Source organism: Lutra lutra, chromosome 8, assembly GCF_902655055.1.
Source record: "Lutra lutra chromosome 8, mLutLut1.2, whole genome shotgun sequence".
NCBI lineage: Eukaryota > Metazoa > Chordata > Mammalia > Carnivora > Mustelidae > Lutra > Lutra lutra.
In genome coordinates, this window is record NC_062285.1 from 23,247,860 (window position 1) to 23,273,187 (window position 25,328).

At 41.5% G+C, this 25,328-nt stretch overlaps 1 protein-coding gene across 2 annotated transcripts in view; it reads right to left on the bottom strand.

Annotated features, from left to right (window-relative positions):
• PTER (phosphotriesterase related) overlaps nucleotides 1-25,328 on the bottom strand; it is a 68,851-nt gene that overhangs the window by 31,762 nt on the left and 11,761 nt on the right. For both annotated transcript variants that reach the window (XM_047739401.1, XM_047739402.1), the window contains exon 2: nucleotides 1,088-1,559. In XM_047739401.1, the coding sequence (XP_047595357.1) occupies nucleotides 1,088-1,519 (432 nt within the window). In that variant the 5' untranslated portion in view covers nucleotides 1,520-1,559. The remainder of the gene's footprint in view (nucleotides 1-1,087; nucleotides 1,560-25,328) is intronic.

Genomic DNA, 25,328 nt, shown 5'->3' on the forward strand with positions numbered 1-25,328 from the left:
GGAAGCTATGCGGGAAAATGTGACTTCTTGAAAAGACATTCAGATGAGAAAAAAAAATCTATAATTTAAGCTGAGAAACATCTAGAACATAAAAAGACTGCCCTTGAACTATGTCAACTATATCAACTAATCCTTTAAATCTCCCTAATGTATGCGGTCCTTAATCCCATGCAGCACAAAAGATTCACAGCACACAATACTCCTAAGGCATTTTTTGATTCATAGGTATATTACTACTAAGAGTGGTTGGAAGAAGGTATAATGCTGACTTCGGGGTAGTCTTCAAACAATATAAGCATATAAAAAGGTAAAGACCCAACTGGAAAATGATACAGATAAAGTTTTGCGATACAAAGATTTTAACGATTAACTGAATCATTGCGAAGACTGCAACTGACATTCTTTGCCTAGCAAGCAGGCAAGGGAAGACATATACACATACAGACAATAGGTATAAACATGTATAAACACATCCAGGCATGTTCAGAAAGGGAGCACATATATATGCAAAGAAGCTACGTGGCTAATTCTTTCTGTTTCTCTCTGGAAGCTTTCTTTCCTTCTGCCCATTCTTGCTTAAGATCCTATGATAACAAAACCAGGAATGGATTTTCTTCCACCCTTCCTGTTTTGTAAAAGAAGGAAACATACTCGCCCATGTGCCAAGTCTCTGCCTGCCAAATTTCACCCTACCGTGAATTTTTATTGCTGGTTATGATAAAATCCAGAAAGGAAATCGGGGTTATGTAACTGAAGTTTATAATGGGAAAATGAGGTTTACAAATAGGCTGTGGTACCACTACAGAGCAGGGATACCAGATATCCCTGAATGTTAACACTCGGGGTTTTTCAGTGACTAGAGGGTTAAGCTCTCTTCCCTTGATGCTTTTTTCTTTAGGAGATGAAATGTTCCTAATTTGGGTCTCCACTGGCAGATGTCTTTGCTAGCTAGCACATTTCTGTAACATGCTACCTCTGAGTCAGTGACATTCCTTGGTGGGGATGACAGAGGGAAAATCCAGTGTCTGAGGTTCTGGCCTTTCTGAATTGACATGCAAGTATTGCCCACGTCCTTGGGGCTTCTCACCTGCTCTACCGACATGGCTCTGGTCTCCGGGGAGTGAGTTGCCTCCACGTAAAACCCAGCTCCAGCTATGATGTGGACGCCTGTCTCTTCCGCAAACCATCTCAGAGCCTTCATGTCTCGGCTAATCCCAACGGTCGTGTTCTCCACCACAGCCCCTCCACCTTTGGCTTTAAAATACAACAGTTCTTCCCTTACGGCTTCCATCTCCTGATTCAGCTGAAGATTCTCTTTATGGGAATAAGGGTTTTTTTGAATCCAGAATAAGTTTTTCATCATAATAGGTTCCTGAGATGTGGCTTCATGACACAGAGGAGGCGGGTAGTAACAGCAGTCAAAGGTCATCGTCAGATGTTCATGAGTCAGGGTACGGCCCAGTTTGCTGGGCTCCATGGGGCCCAACACCGTCTGGATTTTCCCAGTTAAGGAAGACATTTCTGGTGATACCAGTAAGAGGCTCTAAAAAGAGTGTTTTCTGGAAAAAAAAAAAAAAAGAAAACTATAATCAGAAAATGTAACACACACATAAATTTTGTCCACTGGGGAGGGGAGGCTGCGAACAGATACCTGTGTAAGAAGGAGAATCAATGGAACTAGAGATATGATCCCACTTATCATCCTGCCAAAGCCAGAGTTAGTCTCTAGTAAATTGTTGAAGTTCACTGCAGCCTTCAGTGACACGCATGGTGTTAAATGTCCCCGGCCACTTCCACTGGGACTCCTTCACTTGATTTAATCCCAGCCTCATCTACTGAAAATATTTCTTGGTATTCAGTTCACAGTTTCCTTTTGCTTAATTTTATCTCATTAGTCACGGCTGTACTTCCTTGGTTAATTCAACAATAATCTCCATTAAAAAAAAAACAAACTCATAATCAATAACTTAGGTCAAAACCAGCCTTGTATCAGAAATTTTTCATTTGTTGCTTTTCAAATAAATTAAGTAGACTGAGGCTATTGATCGTTCCATTACTCATTCACTATCCAAGCGAATAAACTTCTGTTGAAAGGTCCATCATGTGTCAGAAATTGTAGATTTAAATACGTAGGACAAAAATCTCTGACCTTGATGATTTAACAGGTTATTCCCCCCAAAAAACAACTGGGAGGGGGCATGCCTAGGTTTACTAATAAAAAAACAAGAATAAAGACTTTCCTTGCTGTAGATGTTTTCTTTGGTCTAGTGCACATAGTCAGAAATATTTCGAAAATCATTAAAAGCAAAAATTCCGAGGCTCCTGAGTGGTGCAGTCGGTTAAGCGTCCGACTATGAGTTTCCGCTCAAGTCATGATCTCGGGGTCCTGGGATTGAGCCCCGTGTCGGAGGTTAAGGGGTCCGTGCTTAGTGGCGAGTCTGCCTGATGATTCTCTCTCTCCCTCTGCCCCTCCCCCACCTATGTACACACGCTCTTTCTCAAATAAATGAATCTTTAAAAAAGCAAAAATCCTTTGTTATAATGAAAGTGACTATGATTGAAACTGAAAATTGCTGCTTCCAAAGAGTAAAAAACCTCTCTATTTTTCCTGTTTATTTTCATTTGCAATACAAACTAAGTAGTCACCAAGTTTCCATCACTGACAACAAGAATCCCAGTTCCGGAGCTTTCATGTGTCCGTATGTTTCCTAAATGAAGGGATTCTCTTGGAAAGAAGAAGGCGCGACTGAAAGTGTGAAGACAAACACCTTCGTGGCCAAGAGCGGAACCCCTGCCAGAAACAGTGGTCTACACGGAGTGCCGGCCGCATACATTCGGAGGGCGGTGACAAATTGACTGGGAACCAGGTAATACAAAATGCCTCCAAAGCTTTCAAGCTGTTCGTTAAAAAGACATTCTGAAATCCCTGACCTTCAGAGCCTCTGTTTTCTTCTCTGTAAATTAAAATAACAAAGCACATTTCCTAAGGTCAAAGGAATTCAATGAAATGAGCTACCAAGTATCAAAGCTACCACAGGTCTAGCACACAGCCCGTGGTTAACAAATGACAGCTCTGTTCTGCTAGCAGGAGGAACTACTGTGTATTCCCTAGATGATTTTTTTTCAGAGGAAGCGTTTGGGTGGAGAGGAGATCATTTCGGGGAGTACAGGCAGAGGACGATGCACAGTGGTACATTCAAGAGACAAGGTGAAAAGAGACCAGGGATGGCGAAAAAGGAGCTCGGAGGCTGGAGCAGCTTTTATCCGCAATTATCTGGAACTGAGGAGTGGGATATATATTGGCCTAGAATGTGTAAATAATTGGTTCCGACTGTTTGACAGACAACTGTAGGACTTGTGGCTAGCATGGCCATTAGTTTTTGGTTGGTAGTGCTCTTCTGCAAGCCAAGCTTCCATCATTTAAATAATTCACATGTGACAGAAGCTGGTGTCTGTTTAGAGTCACTGTGTGCCTGCCAGTCACTGCACGGGGCAATGATTTTCCTTGACGATGTCTAGGACCACACTGTTCGATGCTTTATTCCCTGTTACTGAGAGCAAGGGATAGGTCACTAGTTCTTTCTGTGGACAAAAATCACAGTTCCAGGGCGCCTGGGTGGCTCAGTGGGTTAAGCCGCTGCCTTCGGCTCAGGTCATGATCTCAGGGTCCTGGGATCGAGTCCCGCATCGGGCTCTCTGCTCAGCAGGGAGCCTGCTTCCCTCTCTCTCTCTCTCTCTCTGCCTGCCTCTCCATCTGCTTGTGATCTCTCTGTCAAATAAATAAATAAAATCTTTAAAAAAAATCACAGTTCCATTCATGATCGATTCAATCTTCCATATGGGTTCATTTGTTCTTTCCTTCCTTTTGGTCGATGGGGCCAAGGAACTTGGATAAACTGATAAAATGCTATCACTATCATTGCATGTCAACTAGGCTTCAATTTTTTTATTTTTTATTTATTTGTGTTTTTTTTTAAAGATATTATTTACTTATTTGACAGACAGAGATCACAAGTAGGCAGAGGCAGGCAGAGAGAGAGAGGAGGAAGCAGGCTCCCTGCTGAGCAGAGAGCCCAATGCAGAGCTGTATTCTAGGATCCTGAGATCATGACCTGAGCCGAAGGCAGAGGCTTAACCCACTGAGCCACCCAGGTGCCCCATAGACTTCAATTTTTAAAAAAGGAAAAAAAAAAAGCAACAACACTATAGCCGTTTTATTAGAAAAGCACCAAAATGCATAGTTAATTGATACAGATTTGAAAGAGCAGAGTTAGTAAGTTTCAAACTCACCACCTGCGAATCTGTGAAAAAAAAAAACACTTAGGAAATGTCATCTCTCCTGGGAAATTCCTGAGGCAGGAGTTGCTGTTTCCTATGATCACAAACAAGGTAACCCATACTTAAAGGATGAAAGAAAAAACTGTAGCTGACGTTGCTCTAGGATGGAGTGTTTCCTTTGCTCAGACAGAGTCTGTATACAGCGCTCCTGGTTTCTGCCTAGTTACGTGCTGTTTCTGTAGGGCTCTTCCACCCACATTCAGCCTGAAAGCTGTTCTCTTTCCAAGGTGCAGGCAAGGGGCTACCATTGGCTTCCACCATGGAGTGAAGAGTTCACAGTGTGGGGGAGAGGAAGGGACACCGAGAGTGGCCAGTGTACAGACAGGGGCGACCTGCACGGAAAAAAGCAGGCTTCTGGCATTTTGCAGACATCCACGGGAAGCTTCCGCATTGCACACACCTGCCATGGAAGGTAGTGGGAAAAGCGACAGAGGAGCTATACATGCAGTTGCCAAAAGCTCTGTTGTACTTCAAATGTGAAATCCGAGCAGTCAGAGACACCGAGGCTAGTCTGCAATTACCAGTATAAGCCTGGTCAAAGGAAACAATGCTTCGAACCCCAATGGATATGGGATCAGAAAAGATCACAAACTTCAAAGAAAAAAGAGAGAGAGAGAGAAGAAAACCAGTACTATAGGGTTGAGCTGGAAACCAGAGACAATACGTAGGATGTGTCATTTTTGAAAATACACGCATCAATTAACTTTTATAAATTTGCCAGACTGTTGGAGATTTGGTGGTGGGTGGGTAGTTTGGAGGGCAATTTTCACTTTGTTTCCCCAAGATTTTGCCAGTTATTTCACTCAGGCCATTATGCTTAAGATTCTTCTGTCCCCCTGAGTTGAATATCCATTTTGGTTACACTTCTCCTTTCAGAGGATAGGACTTCTGAAAATTTTACATTCAAATGACTGTCCTCCAGGATTTTGTAGACTCAAGCCCTTTTCCTGCCCCTGCCTCTCCCACACCTGGTCCTGGACCTGGCTGAAGGTACCTGCTTTGCAATTTTAGATGCAGGGGTCAAACCGGCAGGTTGCTGTTGGGTGAACTGATTTTCAGTTCACCTCCCCAAGAACTGCGTTTAAGTTCGAATCTCTGTAATAAATCCTTGTTCCATTTCACCTATAGCTGTTTTCTTTCCCTGATCAAACCCCTACCTGATTTTATTTATTTATTTATTTTTTAAAGATTTTATTTATTTGACAGAGAGAGATCACAAGTGGGCAGAGAGGCAAGCAGAGAGAGAGAGAGAGAGAGAGAGAGAGAGAGGAGGAAGCAGGCTCCCCACAGAGCAGAGAGCCCGATGTGGGACTCGATCCCAGGACCCTGAGATCATGACCTGAGCCGAAGGCAGAGGCTTAACCACTGAGCCACCCAGGTGCTCCCCCCACCTGATTTTAAAACGAACAAACAAAAAAACGGGAAAGCATTTCAGAGTTTCATGCAGGAGGAAGTATGAACTGAATAACTAGCAGCCCCACGGAGAATGGATGAAGGGGAGTCTGTGCATCTGGAGAGACCAGTGGGGACATCGCTAGAACCTGGGAAAAAAGTCAATTGGTGGCTTGGTCTAAGAAGATGCCCGTGGAGATGGTGAGAAAGCAGAAGCGGCACGAGATACTGGAAGTTTCTAACTGGACTTGCTGCTTCTATAAAAGTATCCCCCAAATAATGGGTTCCTAAAAAAAAAAAAAAAAAGTGTCTTCTGGTACAAATAGGCAGGTACTTCTATGAAGGGGGCGAGGGCGTATCCCACAGAGCAGCAGGACTCTATAAACACTGCCCTTAGCACTGACATTTGATCTGTGACCAAAACATTTTTAAAACCACGTAATATTTTTTAAAGCTTGTTTGAATACTTCCATCATGTGCAGGTTCAATCCTGTGACATGTCTTCTCTCAGTGTTAGTCTGGTGGCTGAACAATGGGACCCAGAGTTTCGTCCTCACACCCACCACCTGCCCAGATATGTATGGTTCTAAGGCTCTACTGCATGGAGGTTTATGACTTTTCATATTAAGCGTCGTCAAAAAAATCAATAACCAGGCCTGAATAAAGAGAACGCAATCCGACCGCTTCAGTACACAGAGCAATAAGGGGACCCAGTGAGTTCTTTAAACTGTGACATAAATAAAACAAAACCACTCAGAGATATAAATGAGCAGTGAGATTCTTGCATTCAGAAGAAAAAAGTGGGTTTCATTTCCAAGATTTTTTTTTTTTTTGCCTTCCCCCCCCCCCCCATTTGACTAAGGAAGTTGGATAGACATCTGAGGATATTTCCAAATTCCGAGTAATAAATATGAAGATGGTGATGAAGATGTACCCAGGAAGTGACACTCCTCGAAAAAGGCATTGGCAGATGGGTGCACTTGGGAAAGGTCCCTTCCCCTACGTTGGCTCAGGCCTTCCCTGAGTTCATAAAAAATGATAGGTCAGGGGTGTCCGGTAATTATTAAAGTCAGAAATCACATTGGGTTGTTCAGCTGTTGGGGTGGAGTTTGTAGCTTAATTGACTTTCTTCTTAAAATTTTTATTTTTAAAGTATAGTTGACGTACAATATTATATGAGTTTTAGGTGTTGAATCTAGTGATCCAACAATTATATACATTTTGAAATGCTCACCATAAGTGTAGTTACTTACCACCCGTCACCACATAATCATTACAGTATTACTATGTTCCTTATGCTGTACTTTTCATCCCTGGGATTTATAGCTAGAAGTTTGTATCTCTTAATCCCCTTCATCTACTTTGCCCATCCTCCCACTGCCTCCCTTCTGGCAACCGCCAGTTTGTTCTCTGTATCTGTGAGTCTGTTTCTGGTTTTGTTGCTTTGTCTTTTAGACTCCAGAATTAGTGAAATCATATGGTGTTTGTCTTTGACTGTTTTATTTACTTATCATAATGCCATCTAGGTCATCTATTTGCAAATGGCAAGATCGCCTTCTTTTTTATGGCTGAGTAATATTCCCTTGTACCCCATCTTCTTTACCCATTGATCTATCGATGGACACTTGGATTGCTTCTCTAACTTGGCTAGTGTAAGTAATGCTGCAGTAAACATAGGGGTGCATATGTCTTTTTTAATTAGTGTTTTCATTTAATTTGGTAAACACCTACAAGTATAATTACTGGATCATATGGCATTTCTATTTTTAGTTGTCTGAGGAACTTCCAGACTGTTTTCCATAGTGGCTGCATCGACTTACTTTCCCACCCAACAGTGAGGAAGGCTTCCCTTTGCTCCACATCCTCGCCAACACTTGTTATTTCTTGTCTTTTTGATCACAGTCATTGAGGCAGGTGTAAGGGGATCTCATTATCGTTTTTCCGATTGCCTTTTCTTGATGATGAGTGATTCTGCACATCTCTTCATGCATCTGTTGGCCATCTGTATGTCTTTTTTGGAAAAATTCCTATTCAAGTCCTCTGCCCATTTTTAAATTGACTCTTTAGTCAAACACATGCTAGCTGGTCAGCTCTTCAAGTCACATACACTAGGCCTTCGGTAAATGCTATTAATATTACTACTGGCTTCTGTAATTTATCTGTTTAGTCCACAAATTGAAAACATTCTTTCCTTAATAGAAAAAGGGAGGGAAGGGAATTAGAAGGAAGGAAAGGAGGAGGGAGAGGGGAAAAAAAGCCCTCGATCTCTATTCAGGTCAAAAAGCAACATTACTCACTACTTGTCACAGTAACATTGGAGTGGGGACAAGTGCGATGCTGTCAAAATGCTGTCTACAGAACTGACCTTTATGGATTTAGCTCATCTCAATCCCTCATTCTCAGAAAAAGGTTCCACAGTCACTTCTGTGAGACGTTTGATGTAAATTCCTTGATTTTGCTACTAGCATATTCCTCGCAGTGGAACATGGAACAAGTTATTGGATACAATGATTCTGGCTTCTTTTTCCTCATAAAGAGCTCTCTACACTGCAGCTGGTTCTCACCTTTTCTCTTCCACAGATTCTTAGCACTAGGCTATCTTGCAGAAACACCAGTATTTGCAGCAAATTGCACCGCTGGTCCTTTAACTATCTTTAGTCCCTTAAAGAGCTTACAATTGGTGTTTCTTTGAATTCCAGGTGAATCGCAGGTTAATGTTTTAAACATATAAAGCATCATGTTCCTCACACAATTTCATCTGGAAGACTATTCTTGAGGTGGCCTTACATGCGATATCAGGCAGATATGATTTAGTTGCAAGAATGGTAGGTTCAGAGTCAAGAGCTCTTGGCTGTTCCACTAAATAGCTGTGTGATTTGGAGCAAGTAACTTGACCATCCTAAGCCTCTTTTCCCATCTGTGAAATGAAAGGGTTGGACCAGATGATTTCCAGATGGCATTCATGGTTCTGTAATATCCTTTAGCTTGAAATGGATATTAATGACCTTCTAAAGATCATTCAATGAAGAATATTCATTCATCAATGAAGGTGTACTTTAAAATGTGTATCTTATTTAATTTTTTAAAAGATTTTATTTATTTGACAGACAGAGATCACAAGTAGGCAGAGAGGCAGGCAGAGAGAGAGAGAGGGGAAGCAGGCCCCCTACTGAGCAGAGAGCCCGATGCGGGGCTCGATTCCAAGACCCTGGGATCATGACCTGAGCCGAAGGCAGAGGCTTAACCCACTGAACCACCCAGGCGCCCCAAAATGTATATTTTATATATACCTTATATATATATATATATATATATATATACATATATTGTATATATGATATATACATATGTATGTACATTTACATATTATATGCATATATATGTAATGAGAATGAATTTCATTCATTACCTATCAATTTCATTCATTAACTATCAGTGAAGGCTGTACATATTAAGAATTTTTAATGTACAGTTTAATACATGTGGATACATACACACATGTACATGGAAAGAGAATGAATGGGTTTCAGTTTGGGATCCTTCTCAGTTCAAAAGAACTCTAGGAGGGACAGATGGTCTGAAAGAACCCTGGAATTCTGGCTCCAATGTTTCCTACCTGTGTAACTGAAAAATTTACACATTTTAAAAAGTTTAAATTTTACCATGAGTTAGTTTCCTCACTTGAAAACTGGAATCATATCTGCCTGATATCGCATGTAAGATTTGAAATGAAAAGCAAATAAGGTGACACCTAAAAGCACTACCTAAATTATAAAACACATACAGGGGTGCCTGGGTGGCTCAGTGGGTTAAAGCTTCTGCTTTCGTCTTGAGTTGTGATCCCAGGCTCCTGGGATCAAGCCCATCAGGATCTCTGCTCAGCAGGGAGCCTGCTTCCTCCTCTCTCTGTCTGCCTCTCTGCCTACTTGTGATCTCTCTCTCTCTGTCAAATAAATAAATAAAATCTTAAAAAAAAACACATACAAATGTTCAAAATTATTATTATATACCAAACATTATATTATTTTCCAAACATTTGCTGAGTATCCCTAGGCAAATACACTTAACACTTGTTCTTTCATAAACCTAACAATAAGGGGCTGAAGTTTATGAGTCAAACCCAGGCTGTAATCTGCTTATAGACGAATTCCTTCGCTTGAGACCTGTGATTCTTAAAAGCAAACTGACTGTTGCGATTGACATCACAGCTCATTAGGCTTTTGGAAATGACCTACCGAAGCAACTGTAGCTACAGGGGGTCCTCATTTTCCATGGGTAACTGGTACTGGAAATGTCTTTTTAAATGAATGCACTTAATACAATGTGTTCGCTGGCATCCATAGATGGCCTTCAGTGAAAGATGCCTTCCCACACTCACATCTGTGTGCCCCTCCCTTCTAAGTGAAGCCGAGCTCATCCGTGACTCAGTCGAACCAATAGTATGGGGTGGAAGTGATGCCATGTGTCTGGGACCCAAGTCTTTGGAAGTAGCTTCTGCTTTCGTGCCTCAGAGAAACCTGAGCTGTGATGTAAGAGGTCTGGCTACCTCTCTTGTGGAGAAAGAGAGGCCCTCAGATCACATGGGGAGTGTAAGAGCCAGTCACCTCCACATCCCTTCTGAGCTCAGCCTTGCAGCTGTCTCTGAGAAGGTACCAGATGAATGGGTGAGTCATCTCGAACATTCTGACCCAGCCAAGATCCCACATGACTGCAAGCACAGCTACAGCCAACCCAGTAGAATCTGGCCAGCCGGCAGAATTATGGGACGTAATAAAATGGTTGTTCGAAACCTGTGGTTTGGGCTGGCTTGTTACACAACAGTAGATAACCAAAACATACAGACACCAACATCGAGTAAAAAGTTCTATTAAAAGACATGATTAAGATTTCAAATTAGGGGGCGCCTGGGTGGCTCAGTGGGTTAAAGCCTCTGCCTTCGGCTCAGGTCATGATCCCAGGGTCCTGGGATCGAGCCCCGCATCGGGCTCTCTGCTCGGCAGGGAGCCCGCTTCCCCCTCTCTCTCTCTGCCTGCCTCTCTGCCTACTTGTGACCTCTCTCTCTCTGTCAAATAAATAAAAAATATTTAAAAAAAAAGATTTCAAATTAGGAAATAAAATATCATAAGTCACTATTTAAAAAAAAAAGTCATAATTATAAACATGTCCTAATTCTAGAACAAAGAAGTAACTGAATGTTGGATTTGGGGGCAACAAAACTTTGTGCTATGACATCGTTCCTTGACATTTGCACCCCAGTGGTGAAGAAGGCTATTTTTGCAAAAATATTTCTGAAGGCTTTATCATTTTTTACCAAGGTCCTCTATTAAGCTGCTGTTAGGCAACCTGTTCTGTGAAGCACTTATCCTGATGTACTATCTCTGTCAGTTTCTCCTCTTGTGTTGAGGGTCTGACTCTGTCACATCCTCACGGGGCTTTGTAGGGAGCTTTTGCTTTGCTCCAGTATCACTTGCATCAACTTCACGACAACTGCATCTTCTTTTTTAAGGTTTTCAGTTTTACTTTGCAATCTACTTGCATCCTATTTCTTGATATTTATCAATATTTACAACCACCAAGCAGACATGAAGAAAAAGATGCTGAGATGTGAGGCAGGCACAGAAAATTAGCATGCGGAAATAGGAACGCTTGAATGGAAATTGGTTGTCGAACGGTCCGTTCCTAAGAGCACAGGTGTGGTTTTTCTGAGTTACCTGTTCCTTGGGGGAAGGGACTCCCCTAGTGAGTATATCACATAAGGTGATCGAAAGTGTGTTTAGCACGCATCAGGTTGTATTGCATTGGTCCGTAAGGGATCAGTCTCTGTTCGACTATGTTCTGTGTGTGTGTGTGTGTGTGTGTGTGTGCACTTGCATAATATCTAGCATTTGGTTCTCATCTGTGAACCTGAACTGAACTGAGTAGAGAGAAAGAAAGTAATTCGTTTATGCCTTATTTAAGAATGAGGGAGTCAAAAATCTCGTTCTGAAATGAATAAATTTGACATTAGCTCTAAAATTCCAATAAGATTAATTTTTTTTCTTTCTTTTTTTTTTTTTTGGTCAAAGTTTGAAAGTGGAACAGGCATGTCAAATGAAGAACTATACCCAAATCCCATTGGATTAGAATATCCTACAAATAATTACATCTTCTTTTACATACAAACAAATGTGACCATCTAGTTTAAAATATTCATTTTTGGTGATAAATGAAGAAAGCAGTGGCTACACACATAAAATTCTCCTGTCTACAAACTAAAACTAAAGCGTGGTTTATTCTTTAAAAATAATTTTCAGAAGGTGTAACATAATGGAAAACTGCCCAGATTTCAAATAGCTTTCCAAACGCCCAAAGATCAACTAACTGGGATATTTGTTTGGAATTACTGCTGCTAGATAAGCCCCCAAACACCGTGGGGAAGAGGGATGCTTGATTTTAGTTTTGTGTGAACAGTGCTTAAAAAAAAAAAAAAAATTTAAAATGGATGCCACATTTAAGGAACTAAACTTTACTTGCAACACTGTAAACATCAAACAACCCTTTGAAATTTCTCATGAATAGAAATCTAGCTTTACACTTCAGGGAAAAAAGCTTTCCCCTTTAAATAGCAAGTTAGTCCTAAAAGTGTCCAAAAGTCACATTGTAAGGATAGGATAGAAAGCACCACTTGGGAGGCAGTGAAAACAAATCCGATCAACCAGTGCATTGTCTGGTCTGTGAAAAATTAGATAGATCCAGAGTGAGTGGGGATCTGGTGACAGGCCAAGACAGAACACTGGCCAGAGTGCAAATTCACTCAACTTTCCTGAAAGACAGTTTAGCAGTATATATCTGGAGTCTCAAAATGGTACTTTGCTGCTGAGGATCTGCCTTAAGGAAATATTTAGAGACATGTAAGACATATTTACGCACAAAGATTTCATTATGGCCTTATTGAGACTAGCAACCAAAATATCTCATGGTATGGGAATGTTTACATGCACACTGGAACATTATGCAAACGTTCAAGTTCTACTTTCAAAGACTATTTAATGACACAGGAAAATGCTCTTATTATAACTTCTGAAAAAAGCAAAATACGAAACCGTATTGTAAGTACTATAAATTTAGGGAGAGTGCATTCATCTACATGTAGGTAGAGCTTAACTCAAAATAGTAAAATGTTATGTGTATTTTTGGGTGGTAGAAAGAGCCAAAATAGATAATTTTTTTCCTCATTACAATTTAATGTATTTTCCAGGGCAAGTTTCTGGTTTTTTTTTTTTTTTTAATGTTTATCTATTTTCATTTATAACCAGTAAAAGGGAGTAAAATGGGAAAAGATCAATAACACCAGCATAAACTTATCCAATGCTTATACTAATGCTACATGTAAAATAACAGAATATATATTTTGAATCCTCCAACTAGAACACACAGCATGCAAAGATTTATGAACTCAAGAGCTATTTTGAATTCTTTATTATCACAGATTTGCTAATTTCTAGCCATGCCTAGAATTGAGAGCTTCGTGTGCAAATATTTCTGATCAAATTACATGTCTTTTCAGTGCAGTGACTGTGGTTCAAGCTGTTTCATCAGGTTCTTAATGGACTGATCTTTGTTAGTCGAAGTCCTGGGGCCCAGTGAGAATTTCAGAAAAGGTTCAGCACTCCAAGTAATTCTTATCACAGTCCAGTCACACAAGGACCAAGATCCTACTATCGAACACACTCTTGTGTGAGGTTAGGTGTGCAAATGGAGAATTGCCAAGGAGACATTTTATAGGAAAATGTCAGAAATTATGAAATGTGGGTTGTCTTTGTAAGTGTAAAAGGGGATCAAATGAAATAAGGTTTAAGTAAAAGTAAACCACACAAGGACAAAAGCATAGAAAGAATCTTTGTAAAGGAAGGTTAACAACCTCTGGCAGGTTAGGAGAAAGACAATCAGAAAAGATGAAGTAGCATTATTATAGATTCAATAAGTATTTATTGGCCATCCATTAAACATAAGACCTTGCGCTCTCAGTAAGAGGGAACCCCCAGCCTCACTTGGAGACTGTGAAGCAACAGTGATGCTTCATTCATTCATTCATTCATTCACTAAGCTGACTATGCATCAGATGCCATGCAAACCACTTAGTCTCTCTTATCTCAGGTTCTCGCTAAAACACTGCCAGGCTGATACCACGGGAGGAAGGTGAGGCCAAGAAAAGTGAAGACACTTAAAGTCACAGAGCCAAAAAGCCGCGATTTGAACCAGTCTGCTTAGAGAATGCCAAATATCGATCACGAACGGCACTTCCTGGAGAGCTCTGTTAGAATGAATCTGAGTTTAGCCTATGATTACAATGATAGGAACCCTAAATGGATGATGACTACACCAAGCCTACGTAGTCTTCGGGCAGGATTCAGAGGTCTGTCTACATTCTCTCCGACTACATCTATCCAACTGTTGAGGTAAAAACAAAACAAACAAGCAAACAAAAAAAAACAACCCAAAATCCAGGGGTCATCCCAGATTCCCACCTCACCCATTGGGACTTGTAAATGCCATAAACACCCCTACTTCACTAGCTCCTTCATTTCTCCTGCCATCTTTGTCCTCAAAGCCATAACCTGAGTGCAACCACCACCAACCTCTCTCAGGTGACTCCCGGTAAGAGCTTCTAACCCCATCTCCCTGCCAGTCTGCTCTGCCTTCACCAAGCCTACAGAGCACGCTTTCTTTCTTCCTTCCTTCCCTCCCTCCCTCCCTCCCTCTCTTCTTTCTTTCTTTGAAAGATTTTATTTATTTGAGAGAGAGCACAGAGCATGAGACAGAGAGAGAGAGTGCACCAGGAGCAGGGGAAGGGGCAGAGGGAGAAGCAGACTCCCTGCTGAGCAGGGAGCCTGAGGCCTGAGCTCAATTCCAGGACACTGGGGTCATGACCCAAGCCAGAGGCAGATGCCTAACCGACTGAGCCACCCAGGTGCCCCCAGAGTGTTCTTTCTAAAACACAGATTCAAACAGGCCTCCCCCAGAGTCATCCTTCCAACCTTCAGAGACAAATCTGCACCTGGAACCCAGTAGATACCTTTCAAACCACTCTACTGGGGCCCAGTTCAGCCGCCTGCCCTTCTCTGGGCTCAACATGTTCACACCTGTCTCCAGGTCCTTGAATGTGTCTCTGCCTCTCTTTCCTGAGCTTACAAACCCAACCTGTCCACCCTTTTCCTGTCCTGGCTAACCGCTGCTAGACAATGAGGGGGAGCTTCTGGCATCATGAGAAGCTTTTCTTGATGTTCTTCCTTGTTGCTCAAGAAGTCTGGGTCACATGCCAATTCTAGGTTCTCTTCTAGCCCTCAGACTTTTACTTTGAAACTCCCTTCTTATATTAATGCTTCATGTCCCTCCCTCACACTCTGACCTCCTGGAGGGCAGAGTCCATGGCTATGTCTGCCCGTCCTCAGCCACCCACCGTGCTGGCCCATGGTTAGTACCTAATTACCATTCATATGCTGGTTTGTTTGGAGCCAGCCTTCTTCTGCAAAGGATTTGAGGGAACTTGCAACAAAAGACACATAAAGTGAAGAAAAAAAAAATTAAAGCAGGAGCAAGGAAATGATGAAATCGAAGCAGAGTAAGGACCAGAAGGGAGGAACAGGTTAACAGTTGTTGGCAAAGGGCTAACCAAATCTGTCCTGGGATATTTATTTTTCTGACTATAGATAATTCAGAGATCACAGCACACCCCTTTTAGGGTACATCGCCTTATTTCCCTAAATCAAAACAGCTAAAAATTATTATGTAAAAGCATGGGAAATGGTTTCTTGAAAGTTTCTGGACTTGGGATTTTGAAGCCACGTTTGTTTTTTACAACTTTCCCTTTATTTTCGCACTCCAAGCTCTCAGAAGATAGGGAACATACCATTTTAGCGAATTCATCTGCACCTAGCAGGGCTACATAGGAATACATAAGTTTTTTGTTGTTGTTGTTTGTAACTTTCCCTTACTAAATAAGGGCAAGAATGTTTTTTTTTTTTAAGTTTTTGCTTTGTTTTGTTTTTTAAGTAATCTCTACACCCAGTGTGTGGCTTGAACTTACAACCCAGAGATCAAGTGTTGCACGCTCCACTGACTGAGCCAGCCCGGCACCGCAGGGCAAGATTCTTGAGCATATTAATACAACAACAAGCAACTTTATCTTCAAGGACATTTCCTATTTCAACGGGTAGAAGCCAATTATAAATCAGAAAACTAAAAGCACTTGGTAAAATTAGCGCAGGTGATTCACGGCAGTAGCTCTTCCTTTACAAGGACTAAACCTGGGTGAGGACTGACTGGTAAGGCTCATTTGTCAAACGTATCGACTCTCCACGCTAATTTCTTTTCAAGGCAGTTTAATTTTAAAACACGCTTCCTTGAATTACAGAGAGCTTTTCATTTGCACAGATAAATACATACCTACAAGGTGTTCCCCACAGAATCACGTCAGGTCCTTTATTTTGAAGACCACCCAGTAGACCCACTTAGAAAAGCCTTAACTTTGGCCACCCTGTCTGGCTGGTTCAGAGTTACGAAGAGTCAGCGTCGTGTATATGCTGTCACGTGGTCAGGCCTCCCCTGTTGGGTGTGAAGAAGGATATGCTGGAGAGGGGCTGAGACCCATTGCAAGGAGCGCGAGCCTGAGGCTGGCCCACCTTGTCTTGTTCTAGTGACTTCCAAAACATGATCCTCTGGGTGAGAAGTGCACGCCGTGCTCCATGAAAAGGAGAGGCATAGGTATAACTAGCTTCTCTGATCCCACCCCCACACACATGGGCAAGTAGGTACCACCTGAGCGACGTGAGAAACTGGCAAGAAGTAAATGCTCAGTGAGCGTCTGTTCAGCCAATGAGCGGTTTGTGTCCTACCCGCCCTCGCGTCCACACTGATGAAATGCAAGTTCAGCCAAAAGCACTCTGACCTCTTCATTAGCATCGTGGCCTCTTTACAGGCTTGTGACCAGCTATTGTTACTCTCCTTGAAACATTAAGAAGAGTTACTTATATAGGTTCGAGGGGGAGAGCTTGGACTTCAAATTCTCAGAGCACAGGAAGTTAACATAAAGACGTTTGCTTTCCAGGCACCCGGAAATTTCACCTGACGACATTTCCATTCAACGTGGCAGATACTTGCTGAGGATCTAGTAAGTCCAAAGGAGGATAGTATGAAAAACAAAGATGAAAAAGGAATAATCTTATTGCAGGAAGCTGAAAGAGGCCCCAAACAGAGTGCCTGGCTCATGGTAAGCATTCAGTGGAGGGGCTGATTATTTTTTATGTATTAGTGGGACACCTTTGCTATTAAAGTGAAGGCAGTAATGTTGGAAAAGAGGTACAAAGCCAATGTTCCGGGAAGATGCACCTGGATAACATTCAGCGGTACTGCAGAGGCCGGGAGGGCTTTTAGGAGGAGGTGGCATTTAGGTGAAGCTGCAGAAAGGAGATTTTTACAAGGAGGCATCCTGGCGGCATGGGGGACAAAGGGACTCTTTTGGGATGTGTAAGCAGTCTGTAGAGGCTCATGGACAGGATGCATGGCAGGTCCACAGTGAAAGCACGACACACGCACTGGGCCCAGAGGAAGAGACCTGTGTTTGGATGGTAATTAAATGGGCAGAGTGAGGATAGGCTGAATGCCGGAGAGAGGAAGCCAGGGAGGAGTTAGGAAACTAAAGCAAATTTCTTTGTTCCTTGGGGATTTTAAGAGCCAGAGAATTACATTTCAGGGCCAAGGAAGCCCGGAACAACACTCTCTTTTCCCCCATTGCGCTCACATACAAAAGTATTATCATGGTAGCAGTGTAAAGTACTCTTCATAATCACACTTTAAAACAAAATGTTGAAAAAAAATTAAAAAAAATAAAAGTGAAGTCTTTAAAGTGGACTATAACCAGCACGACTTGACTACTTTTCGACCTCTCAATATATGTTAGTTCTTGGTGAGCAAACATTAAATCAAAATATTTGCAATTAGAAAGTTGACAGTAATTGAACTCTGTGCTCTGGAAGCCACGTGATGACCACGATTAGTATAACATCGTAGGGAAGTCTTCATAAAACTCTGACTGTATTGAAGCCCTAGCTTTCTGTATTGCTGGTATCATTACCTTCAAGAGATTATGGAATATCAAAAGTATATCTACAATAATAATGCTGTTTATTTCTCTAAAGAGCATCAGGCAGTGCACATACTTTAATTAAATCTCCTAATGTCCTTGGAAAGTTGGCAAGGGATCAGCCGAAGGTGAGTCATTGAAAAGTATCCGACTAAAAGACTGGACCAGAGGACCTACTTTTAGATGAAACCCACTTTTATTATTATTGTTCCCATTTCACCAATGAGGAAATGGAGTTGTTATTCAGAGAAGGAAGATGGGCTATCCTCCATTTTCACTAAAGGCAAAATACACTCCTGTAGTCTCTATAAGCATTTGCTGGGAGACCTTTAAAAATAGTACAAGAACCATGCCCTCTGAGGTTTCTCCTTTGAGAGCCAACCAACCTAAACGTGCACCAAAGAGAATATGCATTGCCCCTTTCTTTCTCTCAAAAGAACACAAGACAAGGATCCCAATTTATCATGACGTATAACCTCTTAGCTTTAATGGACTGGTTGACCAGAAGTTCGGCTAAGTTCCTTCCATAGCTTCTTTCTCTGTATCCTCAAGCTTCCCCAGGCAACACCAGAAAGAAGGGTGGACACTAGTCTTTAGGAGATAATACTGGGAATAGAGCAGGTTGGGTTGAAGACACAGTACAAATTGCGGGGCTAGAAAAAATTGAAAAGAGTAGAAAACAGAACAAGTCTTGACTCTTGGTTCTACCTTAGGATAGTGGTATAGATTCCAAAGTCACAGGGTGAAAAACAAACGTGCATGTAGCTATCATATAGGATCTTGTTTACAAATCAACTCCACTTCTAATAAAGGAGGTGAAAGGGCTCATACCACTTTACCAGACCATGACACCACTGTCTCAATCTAACCACCTCCTGATGTCCCAGAAAATGCAGTCATGGCTCCCCGAAAAACAGAAATCCCAATTTGAAAAAAAAAAAAAATCATGAGCAAGGTAAATGCTGTTGTTTTAAGCAATAATTTCCTATCACTGAATTCTTAAAAACAAAGATATGAAAAATGAAATCCTATGGCAATATTTGGTTGTAAGATGGTTATATGGATCCAGACTGTGCTTCAAATTGTTTGGTTTCTCATAAAAATGAAAAGGCAAAATCAAAAATTTTGATGAGAACTTGTGGACCCTGAAGTTGGGGGAAAATGTCTCTAAAAGAGCCTTTTTAATTTTTATTATTTTTTAAAAGATTTATTTATTTATTTATTTGACAGACAGAGATCACAAGTAGGCAGAGAAGCAGGAAGAGAGAAAGGAAGGGAAGCAGGTTCTCTGCCGATGAGAGCCCGATGAGCTCCCCTCCCGAGAGCCCTATTCGGGGCTTGATCCCAGGATCCTGAGATCATGACCTGAGCTGTAGGCAGAGGCTAAACTCACTGAGCCACCCAGGTGCCCCAAAGATAGCCTTTTTTAATGGAACTAGGGAAGAAGGCAAGATGACAAATTTTGCCTAGTCCTAAAGAAGTGTGGCACCTGACACGGCAACCTCTTTTGTAGGAAAGACTAGTATTCGATGTACTAAAAATAAAATAACAAATGGCTTATTTCTGCCCCGGAAAGCAAATTTACTACAGTGGGATCAAGGGCAAATCTAATAACTTCATGGATCATAGAGTAATAATCTCTCCTTCCCAATCTTTGAGATGGCAGGGGGGAAAATGCTCTAATGGAATTCTCTAGATAAAAAGCATCACCAAATTAGGAAAATTCTCTATAGTCAAACAACACATTTTTAATTAACCAATGCCTAGTCACATATCTGTACTTACATATAAAGGACATGTAATTGCTTATGTAGTTTCCCTATAAAAATAAGGTGCCCTAAAAGATTTAGAAAGGTTTGTCTAGTGCTATATTTTTAATTTGATTTTTATTTTATTTTTATTTTTAGAGAGAGAGTACACGCACATGTACGAGTAGGGTGGTCGGAGTAGGGACAGAGGGAGAGAGAGAATCTTTTTTTTTTTTAAAGATTTTATTTATTTATTTGACAGAGAGAGAGATCACAAGTAGGCAGAGAGGCAAGCAGAGAGAGAGGAGGATGCAGGCTCCCCACTGAGCAGAGAGCCTGATGCGGGCCTCGATCCCAGGACCCTGGGATCATGACCTGAGCTGAAGACAGAGGCTTTCCCACCCACTGAGCCACCCAGGCGCCCGAGAGAGAGAATCTTAAGCAGGCTCCACACCCACTGAAAAGCCCAACTAGGTGCTGGATCTCATGACCTTAAGATCATGACCTGAGCCGAAATCAAGATTCCCACACTTAACCCACTGACCTACCCAGGGACCCCAGCACTATATTTTAATTTGGCATCTCAATCATTACACTCATCTGCTTACTAAGAATTCACAGAAAGCACTATGAAGTGTGTAAACCTGGTGATTCACAGACCTGTACCCCTGGGGCTAATAATACATTATATGTTAATAAAAAAAAAAAAGAATTCACAGAAAGCTTGTCTTTTAAATATTGTCCAACATGAGTATTTATCTACATATTTATTTACAATTGTGCAAGCAAAAGTTTCCTTTTTTGTTTTTTTAAAGATTTTATTTATTTATTTGACAGACAGAGATCACAAGTAGGCAGAGAGGCAGGCAGAGAGAGAAGGGGAAGCAGGCTTCCTGCTGAGCAGAGAGCCCAATGCGGGGCTTGATCCCAGAACCCTGGGATCATGACCTGAACCGAAGGCAGAGGCTTTAACCCACTGAGCCACCCAGGTGCCCCCAAAAGTTTCCTTTTACTGCAGTTCTGATCTATTTTAACAACATTGCCAGTGTACCAAAGGACTATAATTTTAATCTCTTCTTTGGATAGACTTATATGTGTAGCTTTAATAATTTCAAAAAATTCCCTAAATAAAAAAAGACATTTTTAAGTCAAATTACAAATCTGCTAAAAATGTCAAATTATGAAGTGTATCTAAATAAGGTATGGGGGTTTTTGTTTTTGTTTACTTTAGTTTTGTTTTGTTTTGAAATAGACTTCATGCCCACCACCATGGAGCCCAACACTGGGCTTGAACTCACAACCCTTAGACTGAGACCTGAGCCAAGATCAACAGTCGGACACTTAACAGATTGAGCCATCCAGGTGCGCCTAAATAAGGTACAGTTTTGAATTTAGATTAATAGCTTTAGAGTAAAATCAACAACTTATTAAATATATTTTTAATTAGTATATACAAATTTCAGTTAATATTAAATGCTATTTGACCTCAGAATTTTTGAGCAGAAAGAGACCGTGGAGATCATTGAAATCGATGACTTCCTTTTTAGGTGCGAACACTAATGCTTGTTCTTTTGAATGCCAGACAGCTGGGACTAGAAGCAGTCTCCCAGCTTGTCAGGGAAGCGTTTCTTTTCTTTAGCCATGCAGATATTTACTGTAAACATCACATTACATTATCCTGTGTCCATTAGTGTGGAAGTAGTATTCAGAGGTAACACCACTCATTGGCCTAAGGAAGAAGCTACAGTTATCTAGGACCAGAAAATCCTATCCCAACTCCACTGTTGATTCGATGTCATCAAGCAAGCCATTTAATTGCATAGCGCTTTCCTCTTCCTAATTATAAAAATAAGGGCTCCAGTAATTTAGACTTCCCTACTTAAATTGGTTGTGGCAATAAGTAGTAATAAAAATAACTCTAAAGCATACAGCATATCTAAGTGCAAACAAAATACTTAATAGCAAAAACTCATCTGCACTATATTTAAACCAAGGAGTAATAACCACTTTTAGTCATAATTAGGAGGGTGTATGTATTAGCTGTGGTGTGTCCTTATAACATCTGAACAAGTTAATGCAGGGGTATATCTAACAAGTTCAGTAGCTCCTAGTTTTTCACAATCCCTCTTTATGTTGACCTAAGCCAGAGAGTAATTATTACTTGAGAATAAATGAGAAATCTTTGACTTCTGAAATGCACCACTTTCCTAGCAGAGAAAAGTGTCAACGAACTACTTATTTATAGTGTTGCTAACAGAATCAGAAAGTTTGACTACAGAATCATCCTGTAACTGATATATGCAGAGCATAAACTAACAAATACTATTCCCTAGCAGTAGAATAAAGTTTCCTGGGTGACACGTAAAATCATCCAGCCTGAGCTGACCTTTAGAAGACAAACAAAAACTTATCACCCAGATTCTCCTGGATTAAAAAACAGATCTTGCAACTGGGAGAGAAATAACAAATGAATAAGTAGCCTTGAAAAGTGTTGTAGAACACAAATTTTTGTAGAAGAAAATGGATCTACTTTGCAGAGAGAATAATCAGAAAGAAAATACCCAGAGATACTAATGACGGGTCATTTCTAGGGGATGGAATTTTAAAACACTTTTTTTTTCTTTTTCTCCTTCGTGCTTATCTGTTTAGAACATAAATCAATTTTGTTGTCTTTTTAAAGAAGTTACTTTTTTTTTAAAGATTTTATTTATTTATTTATTTGATAGAGATCACAAGTAGGCAGAGCAGCAGGCAGAGAGAGAGGGGGAAGCAGGCTCCCCGCTGAGCAGAGAGCCCGATGCGGGACTCGATCCCAGGACTCTGAGATCATGACCTGGGCTGAAGGCAGAGGCTTAACCCACTGAGCCACCCAGGCGCCCTAAGAAGTTACTTTTAATGGGAAGAAAAAATTGCTGGAGTCTCTTGTGTGGGGGCAGTGAGGGAATATTATGCCCACTTCAAGAATGAAACAGGACTGCTTGCCACGTGAAGTGGTGGTCTTGCTAGAAAAGTGGCAGGATCTGAGGGTCCTTGTGCACTGATAGTGGTTTTGTGTAATGACAGCCAGTACACACAGAGGAAGTCTGGGGAGGCCACTTTGTTGTGAGCTTCCCATACCCAGGAAGGACCAAAGGGCAGAGTTGGGAATGGTTTCTCGCCATCCTCAGCTCATACCTGGCATGCATCTTTCGCCCACGATTTCCATTTCTGGATGGTAGGTCTCCATCTTAAATTTAAACAAGCATTGCTTTCAGTGTTTAATTACAATTTAATGGAAATACTACTCGCATTCAAATTAGCTTTTAGTTTTCGCATCACGAGTGTGTATGCAAGTTATTGTGTCATTATAATCTCATGTTATAATGGCTTCATAATGCAAGTCCCTACAGGGTTGAATTAGTAGTTTCCTATGGTAATCGCCCATCACTATAATATCATAATTACATAAGCACAGTCTCCACATGCTTCCACTGCAATCATTTTGACATTGTAAGAGCATTTTAATAGTATTAGCATAGATTCTCCGGAGAAATCATCTCATTGTCACTGCATTATCATATAAGATTAATTGTGCTATGAAAGCTTAAAAAAAACAAAAAAGATGACACTCAGCAATAAAGCACTTCACGTTTCCAAAGGTCACTGCATTTTGCACTAAGGTTTGTGACACAACCCTTCTTTGAAGAGATGCCCTTCCACACCATGGACTTTTTTTGTGTTGGTCTGTTTTTCTTTGTGTTTGTTTGCTTGGGACTCTTAACACTCATCGGTTAGGTCAGGCCCTCTCTATGCCAGAAACAGAGACAGCCCTGGTCCTGTCCTCAAGGAGTTGACAATTTAATCAGGTTTGCACATACACAGCGTATATAGGTCAGTGCAGGTCAGGATAAAAAAGTACTTGAAAGTAACTGGCATGAAGCCAATGTAAGAGCAAACCACACAAGGGGTTCCTGAAAGGAAATGCCTGATAATGACAAAGGGTTAAACCTAGTAAACAGGAGTGTGTGGCAGAAACCGAGCACAGCCTTATCAGGGTTCACAAGAATCTGGCTGACGACTTTGTCTTCACTGAGCCTGCTCAGAAGGAAGGCCACCTTAGTCACCCGTGGTGGACACGGACACAGTCCCGGCCACAACCCCAGCCCTCGGAGCAAGCAGGAAGAGCAGGTTAGGGACAGGAGCGCCTTCCCTGCACGCATCTCTCCTGATCTAAGTGGGAGCGTGGAAGCGGGACCTCTTTGCTCATGGCTAAGAGAGTAAGCAGAGAGCGGCTACCCAAGCACCAGATCGAGGGTCAGAAAAAGGAAACGCCTGCACAGAAAAGCACTGCCGGCCCCTAATACTCTCCCTGGGTCGAAGTCACATGTAAAATGACTCCGTTGTGTCAGTGACAAATGGCACACGCTGCAGAGACTGGCAGGGTATTGTGTTCCTGTGAGGGGCCTCTAATCCTCTGGTGCTATCTGGGGACCGCACAGGAGAATTGCAAACAGAGGATCCTAACTCAAGGAATCCTCTCTGCTCAGCGTCTGAGCGAGCACAGCGTCACGGCCAGCCTTCAGCACCCTGACCGGCCCACAGCAGGCGCCCGATAAGTGCTCAGGATGGATGGATGAGTAAATTAACAGGAACGCGCAGGTTTCAGAGCTGCCGTGGGTCCGTCTGGGAATACGTGTGCTCCAACAGCATGAACAGCGGAGGAATTCACAACTGGCAGTGTCTCTTGTATTATGAAAGACCTGCTTGCCTTCTTGTTCGGGTAGATGACAGCGTTCTGAGGAGTCAGGGTTGCTAATTTCCCTTTTCTTGAGTTGTATGGGCCTGGGAGACCTCAGAACGGCTCGGTGGCTCCCTTTCCAAAAAGAAGTAATACTGCTTTTTTAATTGGAACACAATGAGGGTAAAGATTGCTTCCTAAGTGCTAAAACTACTTTTACCAACAAGCTCTGGAGCCATATAAAGTTATTACATACACAAAATTAGCTGTCCTTCCTTTAGAAGTTATATTTAATTTCACAGGTAAAGTCTGTGGTACCTACTATGCTATTCTTCCTTGAGATCTTGTTTAGGCATCCTGTATAATTAAACTCTTCCTGCTCATTCTTCACAGTGACATCTGCCACTATGAAGTACTATCAAAACTGACTCTTACTGCCTTCGGTTACCAGTGTTTATTTGCTTTGTATTAGACATACAGACGAAAAGTCAAGAATCAAAGATGGGATGTTTGAATCCAAAAATACTCCCCCTAAGAATACAATTTTATTTATTTGGCAAAATATATCTTGACACTGCTTAGAAAAATGTCCTCATTTTCCTTTCTCATCCAAATGTCTTCAAGGCAACAGAAAATAGTCCTGATAGTGTTCAACGGGGTTAAGCTTGTATTTGATACAAACAATAGTCAGTAGCAATTTAGTATCTGGAGTGCCACCAAACATTAATGCTGAACTGCTGTGTTTCAAAAATGGAAGAATGAACACAGATGGGACAATAGAATTATCTTACGAACACACCACTATTTCCCCGATAGGGAGAAACTTTGCCAATAGCATAAAGGTTTCAAGAGGTTGATACGACCAAAGGGGGTCTTTGGGCAAATTTAGCACATGAGCCTCAGTTTTCTCCCAGATAAAACAAAGGAGTTAAACAAGGTGACCTCCAAATTTCCTTCCAGGTACAAATTCCATGATTCTAGGCAAAAAAGGCAGTAATGGACCTCTAACTGA